The following is a 13,175-nucleotide window of genomic DNA, read 5'->3' as shown; positions in this document are numbered from 1 at the left end:
CCGGCTTGTCCACTTTATTCGGTTTGCTCGTTATATTTAGGAAAGTGCAAACATACAGTCACTAGTGTATTTTCCTGTACATATAGGTATCTATCTTGAGTAGATGTGGCTGCAGGGCCTGCCTGTCAGTGAGCCATTGAAACCGTCGTCTGTCTTCATTCTGCCCGTTGTTGGTTTGCTCTTTCCGAAACCTGTTGATTGCCTGTGTCTGCACTGCAGGTTGAATACTCTGCTCTGGAGATGCAAGGTCCATTCGGGGAACTCATCTTACTATATCGAAATAAACCGTCAATATATTCAGTACCTGAAGCGGAATGAGATTCTTGATTGTTTTTTCATTCCATCTCGCAACACGGGAAAATGCAGCAAGTTCTAATTTTGCCCAAGTTTTGTGATGATGGCATCGAACTAAAAACTGCAGGCTTTCCATTTTCCTGGTACAGCAGCGGCTCCGCAATGGGTCCAGTTCAGTTCAGTTCAGTTGAGAGAGTGTCAACAGTACACGATTCAACCCTGAATGCATACCAGTACCCCAATCTGATGTTACAGAGTTCACTTAAGACGAATGGTGAATTAGCAGCAGATCTCACATCAGCTGTTACAAAGGATGTGCACCGCAGCAGTCACAAAGTTCGGCGAAACTAGCCACCATGGATAGTCAACAACAGCAAACATACCAAGTTACAAGGTGGTTCGTAAGCAGCACATATGCCACTGGCAGATCGTTTCAGGCTTTCAGCATAACAAGTGAATTGCAGAAAACCACCCCATTGACGTGTAGGTTTGCAGAAAACAAAGGTTTTCGGTTTTTATTTATTTTTGAATAGAAAGAGGTTTTCCCCCTGCCCCACTTTATTAAACCACTTTATTAGATGTTTTGTTCTGGATATGTAATAATCTTTGCTTATGGGGTTTTGCCCTGTTGTACATGTTTCGACCATTTTCTTAAAAAGAATGTAAATGTTCCGACATCGGGCCATCAGCAGCTGATTTTCCATAAGCGCTCACACTCGCTGTCACTCTTTCCCTCGTCCCCCGCTTGGCTTGTAAGAACATGTTGTTTTTGTGTTAATGGAAAGGGGGTAGCCTGATTTGAGATGGTCACAACTGTCAAGGTTAACCTTTTTTTTTTTACAGAGGAGACAGACTCTCTGGTTGTTTCTATCATATTCGTCCACAAAACATTTTGTTTAGTTTTTCTTATCGACGTACATTTCATTTTAGAGTTCAATTCTTTTTTCTATTGAGATATTGAGAAAGCCGTTCTTGGCATTTTCATATAGTAGTAGTTTGAACTTAACGGCCTTTTTTGGTTCAGGGGATTCAAGAAACAGGGGAACGCTAAGAAAAACAAAAGAAGTTACTAGATTGAGCCGGAAAATCCTATGGAATGGTACTGTAGGAAAGCACACAAATTCAGAGAATAAAAACCAATACAACTCTGTTGGACGTTGATCACCATTACAATCCAATCTATGACACTACAAGCACATATACTTGCAGATTATTGGTGAGGAAAACAAAGAGCTGCAGCTTCTATAGTGGGAAGCAGATAAGTGTCATAAATACAGTAGTCAGGAGGTACGCTCCATCTTGTGCACAACCATCCTCTGCATGGCATCGATGCAATTGAAGAATGCAAACCGCCAGATCTTGCAGAAGAACAATGCTCCAAACCATACCCAGAAACCCAAGACAGTTCCAGCAATCACCGAGTAGTACATCCACACCGCTTCATGTTCATGGTCGCCATCCACAGGTGGTGTAGTACTACTCGAATTTTTTGTGCACGGAGTGCATAATGGAGGGCCACAAAGTCCCAGATTATTGCCGTAGATCGATGGGTCCTCGAGTGTTTGGAGCTGACTGCCTGTAGGTATCTCTCCAGACAGAAGGTTGTTGTTGAGATTAAGAGTGGTGAGGAACATCAAGTTTGAGACACTAGGAGGAATAGGACCTGATAGTTTGTTCCAAGAAAGGTCAAGGGATTCTAACAAATTTAGATTGCCAATATCCTTTGGGATATAACCAGTCAAATTATTTCTTGACATATTTAGTAACTGCATGCCTCTGAGACTTGTCAGCCCTGAAGGGATCTCACCAGATAGATCAATACCAGTCACAAATGCATGTCTTCCCTTAAAGGTGTACTCCCGCCCCTTCCAAATTATGGCCATGCTGCCATTGTAAAAATACCATTTAGGTATGTCAATTGTTACAGACGGTTGCATTACAAATGTGTGTCTCATCAAGGAGAAGTCGACGAAACTTTCTGGTATGGAACCTACTAATTTATTTTCAGCAAGATCAAGCAGTTGGAGATGGGGCAATTGTGTTAGCTGCGAAGGAATACTTCCGTAGAACATGTTTGATCTCAGGCTGAGAATCCTCAACGAAGGACTGATTTCCCCTATCCATGGGGGAATTACGTCAGAAATCTTATTGTCTCCGAGATCCAAAACAACAAGGTATTTGAAGTTCTTTAACACCACTGGAAAGCAACCTGTGAAGTTATTGCTTGACAAGTGCAGTGACCTTAGGGAAGAGTTATAGAAAGTTGAGCTTGGAACTTCCCCATCAAAAGCATTGCCTGACAAATCCAAGGTTTGTAAATCTTTCAAATTCCATAAGCAACCAGGAAGATCTCCAAACAGCTCATTGTTTGATAGGTCCAAGAGCTGCAGAAGTGTTAATCCACAAAAGACAGACCGTGATTCTCCCGAGAAGCTGCTACTGTCTGTACTATTGGCAACCTTGACAACTGGCAACTGCCTGCTGCCATGATTAGAGATGATACCTGTAAACTTGTTGCCAGACAAGTCGAGAGCAACAAGATTTACCAGCAATGATATAGTTTTAGGAAGCTCACCCTGTAGATGGTTGGAGCCGACGTCAAGGAATTGCAAAGATGTTGCATTACCAATATCTGATGGCATATTTCCAGCAACATGATTTTTGGACAAAAACAATGCTTGCAATTTTCGCATGCTCCCTATCCCCACCGGGATGCTTCCAGCGAGCAAGTTTTCGGATACATCAAAATAGACGAGCTCCTTGCACTCACTGATATGCGATGGGATGCTTCCAGTTAAAAAGTTTCTCGATACAACAAAAACTTTGAGCTTCTTGCACTTGCTGATATGCGATGGGCTGCTTCCAGTAAACAAGTTTCTGGATACATCAAAATACTCGAGCTTGGTACAGTTTGTGAACATCTCTGTCGGGATGGTACCATTAATATTATTTCCAGGCATTGCAAAAAATAACAATGTTTGTATCCTGGCAAAAGATGGTGGCAAACCTCCATGTAACTGATTCTCACCCAGCTCGAGGTACTTAAGACTAGTAAGGTTCCCCAGCTCGGGTGGAAGAGTAGAACCCAGACTGGCGTTTCTGATTCTGAGCAACTGTAGCAACTGAAGCTGCCCGAGTGAGGTTGGGATGGACCCACCAAGTGGGTTGCTGCCTAGTGAAAGGATTCGCAACCCAGATATCATCCCCAGTTCTGGTGGGATTCCTCCTGTCAGATTATTTCTCCTGAGAATTAGCTCCTCGAGCTTTTGGAGCCTCGAGAATGAGCGAGGTATGGAACCATAGAATCCATTAACGGACAGATTTAGATACCTCAACCTTGGGGCCATCTCCGGCAGTGAATCTGGTAATGGCCCTGAGAAGGCGTTGCCCGATAAATCGAGGGATCTCATCCTCAAATTGGTGCAGTTGAGGATGAATTGTGGGAAGGTACCACTGAGATCATTATTAGCTAGCGACAACATCTTCAAACTGGACATGGGTGAGGACTTGCTGTTTTCCAGGTTAGTCAAGTGGTTATTTGCCAGATTAAACCTGGCAATCATTGGTAGGTTGCTGAGTTGGTAGGGGATGGCACCAGCAAGATTGTTGCTGCCCAAGTCCAGATAAGTGAGCGTGAGCAACTTGGATATGTTTGCTGGGATGGCGCCAACAAAATTGTTGTTGTTGAGTTTGATCTTGGTGAGGTTCAAGAACGCCGCCGAATACAAGTAATCGAGCGTACCGTTGAGGCCGGCGTTGGGAAGGCTGAGCTCCGTAACATGTCCGGCAGCATCACAGGAGACGCCAAACCATGAGCAGGTGGAATTCGTAGTTGACCATGAGGACAGCGAGTTGGCGCCAACCAAAGTGGACTTCCATCCGACAAGTGCTTCCGCTTCCGCTTCCGCTTCCGTGTTGCTCACCTTGGATGCGCATATTAGCACGAGAAGCGAGATATGCAAGAGTTTCTTCAGGGGCGCCATTGAAGTGTTGGGTAAGAAAATGGCAAGCTGCAAAGCATTTTCTTAGTTTTCAAGAAACTAGAGTTCACATAAATGACAGAGATTGGTGTGGTGTGGACAACGCGAATAATATCTTGGGTATCCTAATTCTCAGCCTCACAGGAAAGTGAATACTAGTCAGTAGTTTACTCGGTCGTAAGGTCATGCATGACTTTGCTCATGACTGAGGACCATGTGTGTGCTTGTGGCTGTGGCTGTCTGACGCAAGCGTACATTGTTTCTAGAAAGCGAATCAAGTTGCTGATAGTTTAGCTAGACATTCAGGTCCTGTTTGTTTCATAAGTCCTAGGATTTTTTTAAGTCTCAACTTATAAGTAATAAATCCCTACTTGTTTGTTTACATGGACTTATAAGTCTCGAGTCCCTACCTGTTTGTTTACAGGGACTTATAAGTCCATGTTGCACCTAATAATACACTTGTTCACATGGATCGTCATCAGCCAACGCGTACGGCACACAGGATAAGCACCGCTGCAACGAGGCTCAAGAGAGGGCCTGTCCGGCGATTGGAGGCACCGCTGCAACGAACCGAGGCAGAACGAACCGAGGCGGGGCGGCGATGGGGCGGCGAACCGAGGCAGAACGAACCGAGGCGGGGCGGCGACCGGAGCGAGAGGCGGGGCGGCGGCGGCGATTGGACCGAGAGGCGGGGCGGCATGCAGGGAACGAGCCTGGAGTGACGCGGGGTAGGTCCGGCCCGGGATAAGTCCCAATAAGCTCCTTCCTGAGAGTCTTATTTGATAAGTCCCAAATCACCACAATAAGTCCCAATAAGTCCCTTGTGTTTGGTTTAGGTGGGACTTATAGGGACTTTTTTAAGTACCTAAACCAATAAGTCCTGAAAACAAACACCCTCTCATTCGGTAGCCGATCGCCTGGACTGTGGAAGGATTTTATCCCAGATTTTATTTCCCTGCTTCTTGTAAATAATATGACCATTTCATAAAAAGTAAAGTCTTTTACCAATAAAAAAAACACAAACGCAAGTGTACACCACCCAAACCAGCTGCACGTGTCTTTAGGAATCAGATAGTCAGTCAATGCCTAGAGTTGAAAAATCTGGACCACATTAATGTTCGCACAAGTGGCCAGGATATCGTCTGATAATGCACATACTACTTTCTTCTTTCAGAATTAGTTGTCGCTCAAACAGATGTATCGCAACTATTCTGTATGGGGCTTTTGTTGAAACCAGCCCTAACTCTCTCTCTCTCTCTTACTCTCGGACTTCTCTCACTCTCTTGTTGCCCTCTCGCACTAACGGGAGGACCGGAGGAGGAAGAAAGAGAACAGCGGGACAGTGACATGGTGATTTCCGACGCATGAACGGTAATTTCTTTTCCCGCAACATGAACTGCACCGTCTGATGAACAGGATGGAGTCTTATACGCGTACATGCACGCACGACGCCGCACTCCACTCTCACCAACAGAAACACACACTCACGTATGCACGCAAACACACAACCTGCAGTACACGAGTCGGACTATGCCCGTACTGCCGAACACAAGTCACACTATACCAGACTATGACTCGACGCGCCCAGCTCGCGCACGCACACACTTTGAACGCGTCCTGCCCTCGCCTTATTCCCAACATCTTGCTCGTACTTTGAGTCAAGTTTTAATTATAATTTTTGGGAAAAGATTACATTCCATCGACTGATCTGGTTGATCCATCCGTCACCCGCTCGTCCGTTAGATCTCGCCTCGATCACGAACCATTTTCTGGAACTGACTCGTTGTTTCAGGAACGGGGGCTGAAGCTGGAGCACTCCAGGTTCCTCGTCGTGGCTCCTCTGCTACCGGGGACGAGCCTGTCGGAGTCCGGCGAACCGCCGCCGCCGTCGGTCCTCGCCAGCTCGCCGGATTCCCACCTCACCGACGAGATCCAGCCCCTCGCCGGATGCCCACCTCGCGCGGCGAACGAGGAGGTGTGCGGCGCGGACGCCGACGAGCTCCCGCCGCCGGGGGAGCTTCTCTGCCTCGCTGGAGATGCGTCCCTGCTCGCGCGCCCGACTCTCCGTTGAGCATGGATCCCGGCTGCAACGTGACTTTCGTTGCAAAAATTCCTGAAACTCGACCGTTGTTGCAAAAATTTCTTCCGTAAAAATACCTATATTACAGAAAGACGAAGAAAAAAAATCTGCAACAAGCAAATTGTTTCTGAAACTCGACCGTTGTTTCAGGAATTAACGGATCCAAAGTTTATTTCTTGCAACAAAGCGAAAGTTTTCGCAACTCGAGCGTCGTTTTAGGAAATAACTACTGACCATGCGGCGGGGATGCGGGGCGTTAGATCGACATCCGACGGCTAGCTAGGTGACGGATAATTTTTAAAAATCATCCGGCGAACGCGTAGCGTTCCCCTAATTTTTACTATATTTAACAAAAGTAATATCATTATAAACCACCTTTAAATACGAATTCAACAATATACCTTTTGTGGCATATCACTAATATTTTGCTAGTCAAATATGATCAATTTTTTTTCAAATACAATAATGACTAACAAAACCCGGACGAAAGTCTAGAACAGGAAACCTATGATACTTATAGGTCACAAGGGGCGAGAGGCGGCGGAGCAAATATACACACATGTGACATATCGAACTACAATTTGAGTGGCATGCTAGCAATAGAATCATGATTCGTGAATTGTATCATGGTTTTCTTATTGTCCGATTTTGTGCTATGCCTATGGCACATTTTCTAATGATCAATGAATAAGCTAATAGTACAATAATGATGTGCATCACTTGATGCGGAGGCCAGAGATACGACCTCCTTTTCAAAAAAATATTGAACCACAAAAGTATACAACAGACAAGGTGTATGAAGGTGATGTGGCGGCAACCCTAGCCATTGCCGTCGGTTGAGGCTCCTCCTCTCCTCTCCCTTTTAATTGAGGAGAAAAGCAAAGTTTTATTCATCAAAGGCCACACTATGTGGGATTACATTTGGGTCATGAGGTTGCAAAAGCCACAAGTGGCAACCCAACATCTAGCTATATTATGAGCATCTTCATTAATTACACGACCTTCAAAAACGAAATTACAGTTGAGACCAGCAGCTCTAGATTTTATCTTCTCAACGATCGCTCCATTACGTCCACTTGAGACATGCACCAGACCGTTGAGTTCGCGCCGGACGCCACAATGACATCTTGTAGTCCCAAGTCCTCCACCAATGCTAAAGCTTCGCGACAAGCAATTGTCTCAAGTATATTGGGATCATGCATACCAATATGTCACTAAGGATAAATTCCCATATAATTTCCACTTGAGTCTCTGCAAATCGGTGTTGCCATTCCTCTCGAGCGTAAGATGCCCGCATCAACATGGAATTTAATTAGCATAACCAAAGAGGTGGTGCCCTTGATCACGGAGCAGGACCCACTCGGATTGTCCCCGGTCGAGGAGCACTCACTCGTTCCTTCGTGGTATCAAGGTCAGATAAAAATCTGTAACAAAACCGTTGGTTGCACCATGACTTTGGAATACCCCTTCTTGAATAGCGTGCCTTTTAGCGAACCAAATTGCCCACAAAGCGCCAATGAGTTTTACAAACTTTGCATACGATAATGTGCTCTGAAGGGTGAATAGCCACTGTTTCGCTCTGTTTCATTTGATGAGATGAGTTCATAAGCTAATTTCTCATCTGGCAGTACCCATACACGTCGTGACATTCCAAAAGATAGGGCCTCCATGAGTCTTGACCGCCGCATAAACCACAACCGCTCGTGGTGGACATATGGCGATGGCCACAAACATCCTCTATGGCCATTGAATATTTTTGTAGGCGCCGTGGCGATTGAGTGTTTTGCTAGGCGCCACAAAAATATTACCATCTTACTAGGGACATCGGTTTTCCAAAGCTCTCTCCAAGACCCCACATCAACGACACTAGTTGATGACCCTGCCGTACCCTCGAGCCATGCTTCCCTTATCTTTCGCGTTGACACTAGCATCTTATATGCTGACCTTACAGTGAACATACGATTCTTCTCAAATTCTAAGCCCAGTTGTCTGGTATGTTGGTGGTATAAAGTGGGATTTGTAGAATATGTGGATGGGCGAGAACAATTGTTGTAACCGCACCAAGTCCCACGACGTTGTTGTTGCATCTATCAGTTCTACTGCTGCCGTGGGTGGTTTAATACCTAAACAACCATATGGTTTCATCATTTCACCATCAGTATCCAATTTTCTTCCCAAAGTTTGGTGTCCACCCCATTACCAATTCTTTGGATCAATCCCTGCTTGAGGACATCATTCCCTTTCCACTATAGCCCTCCATATCTGACTTGGATGTGATCCCAACTCAGCATGTCAGATAATCGTATTGGGGAAATAGATGCACTTGAGTATTCAGGCGCTCAAGGTCCATGGTTTTTGTAGGATGCGCCATGCTTATCTAGCAAGCAATGATAGATTGAATAACTCAAATTCCTTAAACCCCAGACCACCCATACCTTCAGGTTGCGTCATATCCTTTGAAAATACCGAGTGGGGATTTATCTTTCCCACTTTATTGCCCCACAAAAATTTCCTCATAAGCATGTTAAATTTTCCAGTCAATCCTCTTGGAAGCTTGAAACACGACATAGATTAAACCGATACATCTTATGCTACCGATCTCACCAATATTCCTTTCCCCGCCATTGGTAAGGTCCTCTCTATCCATCAATGTAACCTGCTCCATAGTCGATCCTTCAGATAATTGAAAGCCCCATTCTTGTGTGAACCCACATCATAAGGCATCCTAAGATACTTTTAATTCAACGTTTCATTTGGGACCTGCAGTAAGCCTCCAATCTCCGTCATTACACTGTCTGGGACCCCCTTACTGAAATATATGGACGACTTATCAAAGTTTATACGTTGCCCTGAAGCCAAGCAATAAGTATCCAACACCTAATCCACCTAAGATGCTCCCACACCATTAGCCTTGAAAAACAAAAGGCTGTCATCAGGAAATAAAATGTAATTTACTTGTGGAGCCAAAGAGGCCACCTGCAAACCACGAAGATTGGATGACTCACATTTTGATTTTTGGAGGCTCGAAAGGCCCTCTGCTGCAAGCAAAAACAAATATGGAGAGATAGGGTCCCCTTGTCGAATAACTCGTGATGTAGTAAATTCCTAAAGCTTCTTTCCATTAAATAAAACTAAGAATTTCACTGAGTTGATCATACTCATAATAATGTTCACCCACCTTTCAGTGAACCCCAACTTCTCCATGATTGCTTGAAGATATTCCCCACACGTCACATGCCACGCTGCTCCACCACTGTAGTCGTCCATTGGTCCTCTAGCCGATGAACCCTCGAATAATGATGCCCCCAATGGGGGAACGACACTTGAGCATCGCCATCATCCGACCGACTGATCAAGGGTTTTCCCTGAAGGTAGCGAAAGGAGGTGGGTGTTCCATCTCGATGATGCCTTCAAGAAAGAAATGTCGTCTAGGGAGTCTCCATCACTGGCTCCGGCCACCGGTCAAAGACAAGGTTTTCACCCAGATCCGTCCCCCGATATCTTGTGCACCGGCCAGAGAACCTTCAAAGCCCAAGATCTGTCCATCCAAATCCAGCAACCACCCACAACAGCACTGCCACCACGAGAGTCCTGGCGCACCGACTACTACCAGAGTGCACCACCATTGGACTGTTGGAAATATGCCCTAGAGGCAATAATAAATTAGTTATTATTATATTTCTTAGTTCATGATAATCGTTTATTATCCATGCTATAATTGTATTGATTGGAAGCACAATACTTGTGTGGATACATAGACAAAACACTGTCCCTAGTAAGCCTCTAGTTGACTAGCTCGTTGAACAAAGATGGTCAAGGTTTCCTGGCCATAAGCAAGTGTTGTCACTTGATAACGGGATCACATCATTAGGAGAATCATGTGATGGACTAGACCCAAACTAATAGACGTAGCATGTTGATCGTGTCATTTTGTTGCTACTGTTTCTGCGTGCCAAGTATTTGTTCCTATGACCATGAGATCATATAACTCACGGACACCGGAGGAATGCTTTGTGTGTATCAAACGTCGCAACGTAACTGGGTGACTATAAAGATGCTCTACAGGTATCTCCGAAGGTGTTCGTTGAGTTAGTATGGATCGAGACTGGGATTTGTCACTCCGTGTGACGGAGAGGTATCTCGGGGCCCACTCGGTAATACAACATCACACACAAGCCTTGCAAGCAATGTGACTTAGTGTAAGTTGCGGGATCTTGTATTACGGAACGAGTAAAGAGACTTGCCGGTAAACGAGATTGAAATAGGTATGCGGATACTGACGATCGAATCTCGGGCAAGTAACATACCGAAGGACAAAGGGAATGACATACGGGATTATATGAATCCTTGGCACTGAGGTTCAAACGATAAGATCTTCGTAGAATATGTAGGATCCAATATGGGCATCCAGGTCCCGCTATTGGATATTGACCGAGGAGTCTCTCGGGTCATGTCTACATAGTTCTCGAACCCGCAGGGTCTGCACACTTAAGGTTCGACGTTGTTTTATGCGTATTTGAGTTATATGGTTGGTTACCGAATGTTGTTCGGAGTCCTGGATGAGATCACGGACGTCACGAGGGTTTCCGGAATGGTCCGGAAACGAAGATTGATATATAGGATGACCTCATTTGATTACCGAAAGGTTTTCGGAGTTACCGGGAATGACGAATGGGTTCCGGGAGTTCAACGGGGGGGGGGGGGGGGGGGAACCCACCCCGGGGAAGCCCATAGGCATTGGGGGTGGCGCACCAGCCCTTAGTGGCCTGGTGGGACAGCCCAAAAGAGCCCTATGCGCATTGGAAGAAAAATCAAAGAGAAAAAAAAGAGGAGGTGGGAAAGGGAAGAAGGACTCCACCTTCCAAACCAAGTAGGACTCGGTTTGGGGGGGGGGGAGACCTTCCCCCTTAGGTTCGGCCGACCCCCTTGGGAGTCCTTGTACCCCAAGGCAAGGCTCCCCCCTCCTCCTCCTATATATAGTGGGGTTTTAGGGCTGATTTGACACAACTTTGCCACGGCAGCCCGACCACATATCTCCACGGTTTTACCTCTAGATCGCGTTTCTGCGGAGCTCGGGCGGAGTCCTGCCGAGACAAGATCATCACCAACCTCCGGAGCGCCGTCACGCTGCCGGAGAACTCTTCTAACTCTCCGTCTCTCTTGCTGGATCAAGAAGGCCGAGATCATCGTCGAGCTGTACGTGTGCTGAACGCGGAGGTGCCGTCCGTTCGGCACTAGATCGTGGGACTGATCGCGGGACGGTTCGCGGGGTGGATCGAGGGACGTGAGGACGTTCCATTACATCAACCGCGTTCACTAACGCTTCTGCTGTACGGTCTACAAGGGTACGTAGATCACACATCCCCTCTCGTAGATGGACATCACCATGATAGGTCTTCGTGCGCATAGGAAAATTTTTGTTTCCCATGCGACGTTTCCCAACATGGAGCCCTAGAGGAGAGTGGCCACCCCTCCTCGCCAAATCGCGAGAGCTGTCGGGAAAGATCCAGTTCCTACTCGTAACCGTCACCGATCGGATCCAATTCTTGAGCCAAACCACAAGATCGTCGGCGTAGTTCCACCTTGGACACGGGCACCACCACGCCATGCTACTACGGGCTGCCTAAACTTCACTCTTCGCCACCGAACAGGGTCGCCGCCCCGGGATCCAGGTCAGATGTCGGCGCCGCAACCAGCAGCCACGCCCAGCCCCACCCCCATCTTTTGGATGATCTCCATCCACGCCACCACAAGGGCCGCCGCCGCCAGGGAAAGCCGTCGTGCTGCCATGGACCACGGAGAGGCCGCGTCCCCGCGGATCTAGCGCCCTCGTCGCCGTTCTGAGAGAAGGAGGAGCAACCCTCCACCGCCGACGACAAACACATGGGGATTGCCAGCATCGACCCGGGTGGCGACGAAGGGGAAGGAGGTGCCGGTGGCTAGGGTAGGTGCCTCTCGTCTCTCCCGCGAGGGGGCCTACACGAGAGCCGTGATTCCAGCTACAAAGAAATAGAGTAGTCTAAGATATCCAATATGCATGTGAGAAATAAAGCTCCACCGTTAAACGATACAATCTAGACTAATGGTCATGCATGCATGCAAGAATAAGATCGCGCATCACAAGCCGTGCGTGGCAAAGGGTTTGATGAACCATCTCTGGTAAAGGAACTAAGAACAATGCCGTGCCACATATAGAAGAGGTCCAGAAGAAAAAGAGAAAGAAAATTCAATCCTAAAACAAGTTGTGTCTGAGTAATCGCTCTAATCTACTTCCTCTATACATAAATATTTATTGTGGTTGGAAAGAACTAAGAAGTAAGATAGATCGACCACCGTCGGTTTAGGGTAGGTGCCTCGATCGATCCATCCATATGTGGCCTTATAAATAGCTACCGCATATAGGTTTGTGTTCTTTTCTTTTGTGTTGTTCCAAATCGGTGTCAACCTCGATCACGCTCGGTCTCCATACCGTCGATCCCTATAACACGTCGCATGGTACGTACAGTATATTCCCGGGACATGCATCACGCTCACGCTCACGCTCGCTATAGGAAGCACACCCACGCTGGCAGCACGGCACACCACCGCTCGTAGCTCCGGTTGCCGTCTATCGCAGTACCATGCACCGCTGCTCGCAGCTCCGATCGTCGACTCGGCCGTGGTTCTGATGGGCGCCGACGCCCGACGGGTCGCAGCTCCGATTGTCCACGGTCGTGGCTCTGATGGCCGACGCCCGACGGGTTGCAGCTAGCTCCGGTGCGGACAGCCGCAACACCACGCACCATCGGTCGCAACACTTGGCGGCACCGTTGGTCGCAGCT

General features: G+C 47.0%; 1 protein-coding gene across 1 annotated transcript; it reads right to left on the bottom strand.

Moving 5' to 3' along the window:
* Positions 1-1,424: 1,424 nt before the first annotated feature.
* LOC123409307 (probable leucine-rich repeat receptor-like protein kinase At1g35710) lies at positions 1,425-4,332 on the bottom strand. Its single transcript, XM_045102244.1, has one exon. It carries the CDS (start codon positions 4,275-4,277, stop codon positions 1,575-1,577), a length of 2,703 nt encoding a protein of 900 aa, XP_044958179.1. The 5' UTR covers positions 4,278-4,332; the 3' UTR covers positions 1,425-1,574.
* Between the last annotated feature and the right edge of the window lie 8,843 nt (positions 4,333-13,175).

Source organism: Hordeum vulgare, chromosome 7H (genome assembly GCF_904849725.1).
Source record: "Hordeum vulgare subsp. vulgare chromosome 7H, MorexV3_pseudomolecules_assembly, whole genome shotgun sequence".
Classification (NCBI taxonomy): Eukaryota; Viridiplantae; Streptophyta; class Magnoliopsida; order Poales; family Poaceae; genus Hordeum; species Hordeum vulgare.
Note: the sequence above shows the minus strand (reverse complement) of the source record. Positions and strands in the feature narration are given on the sequence as shown.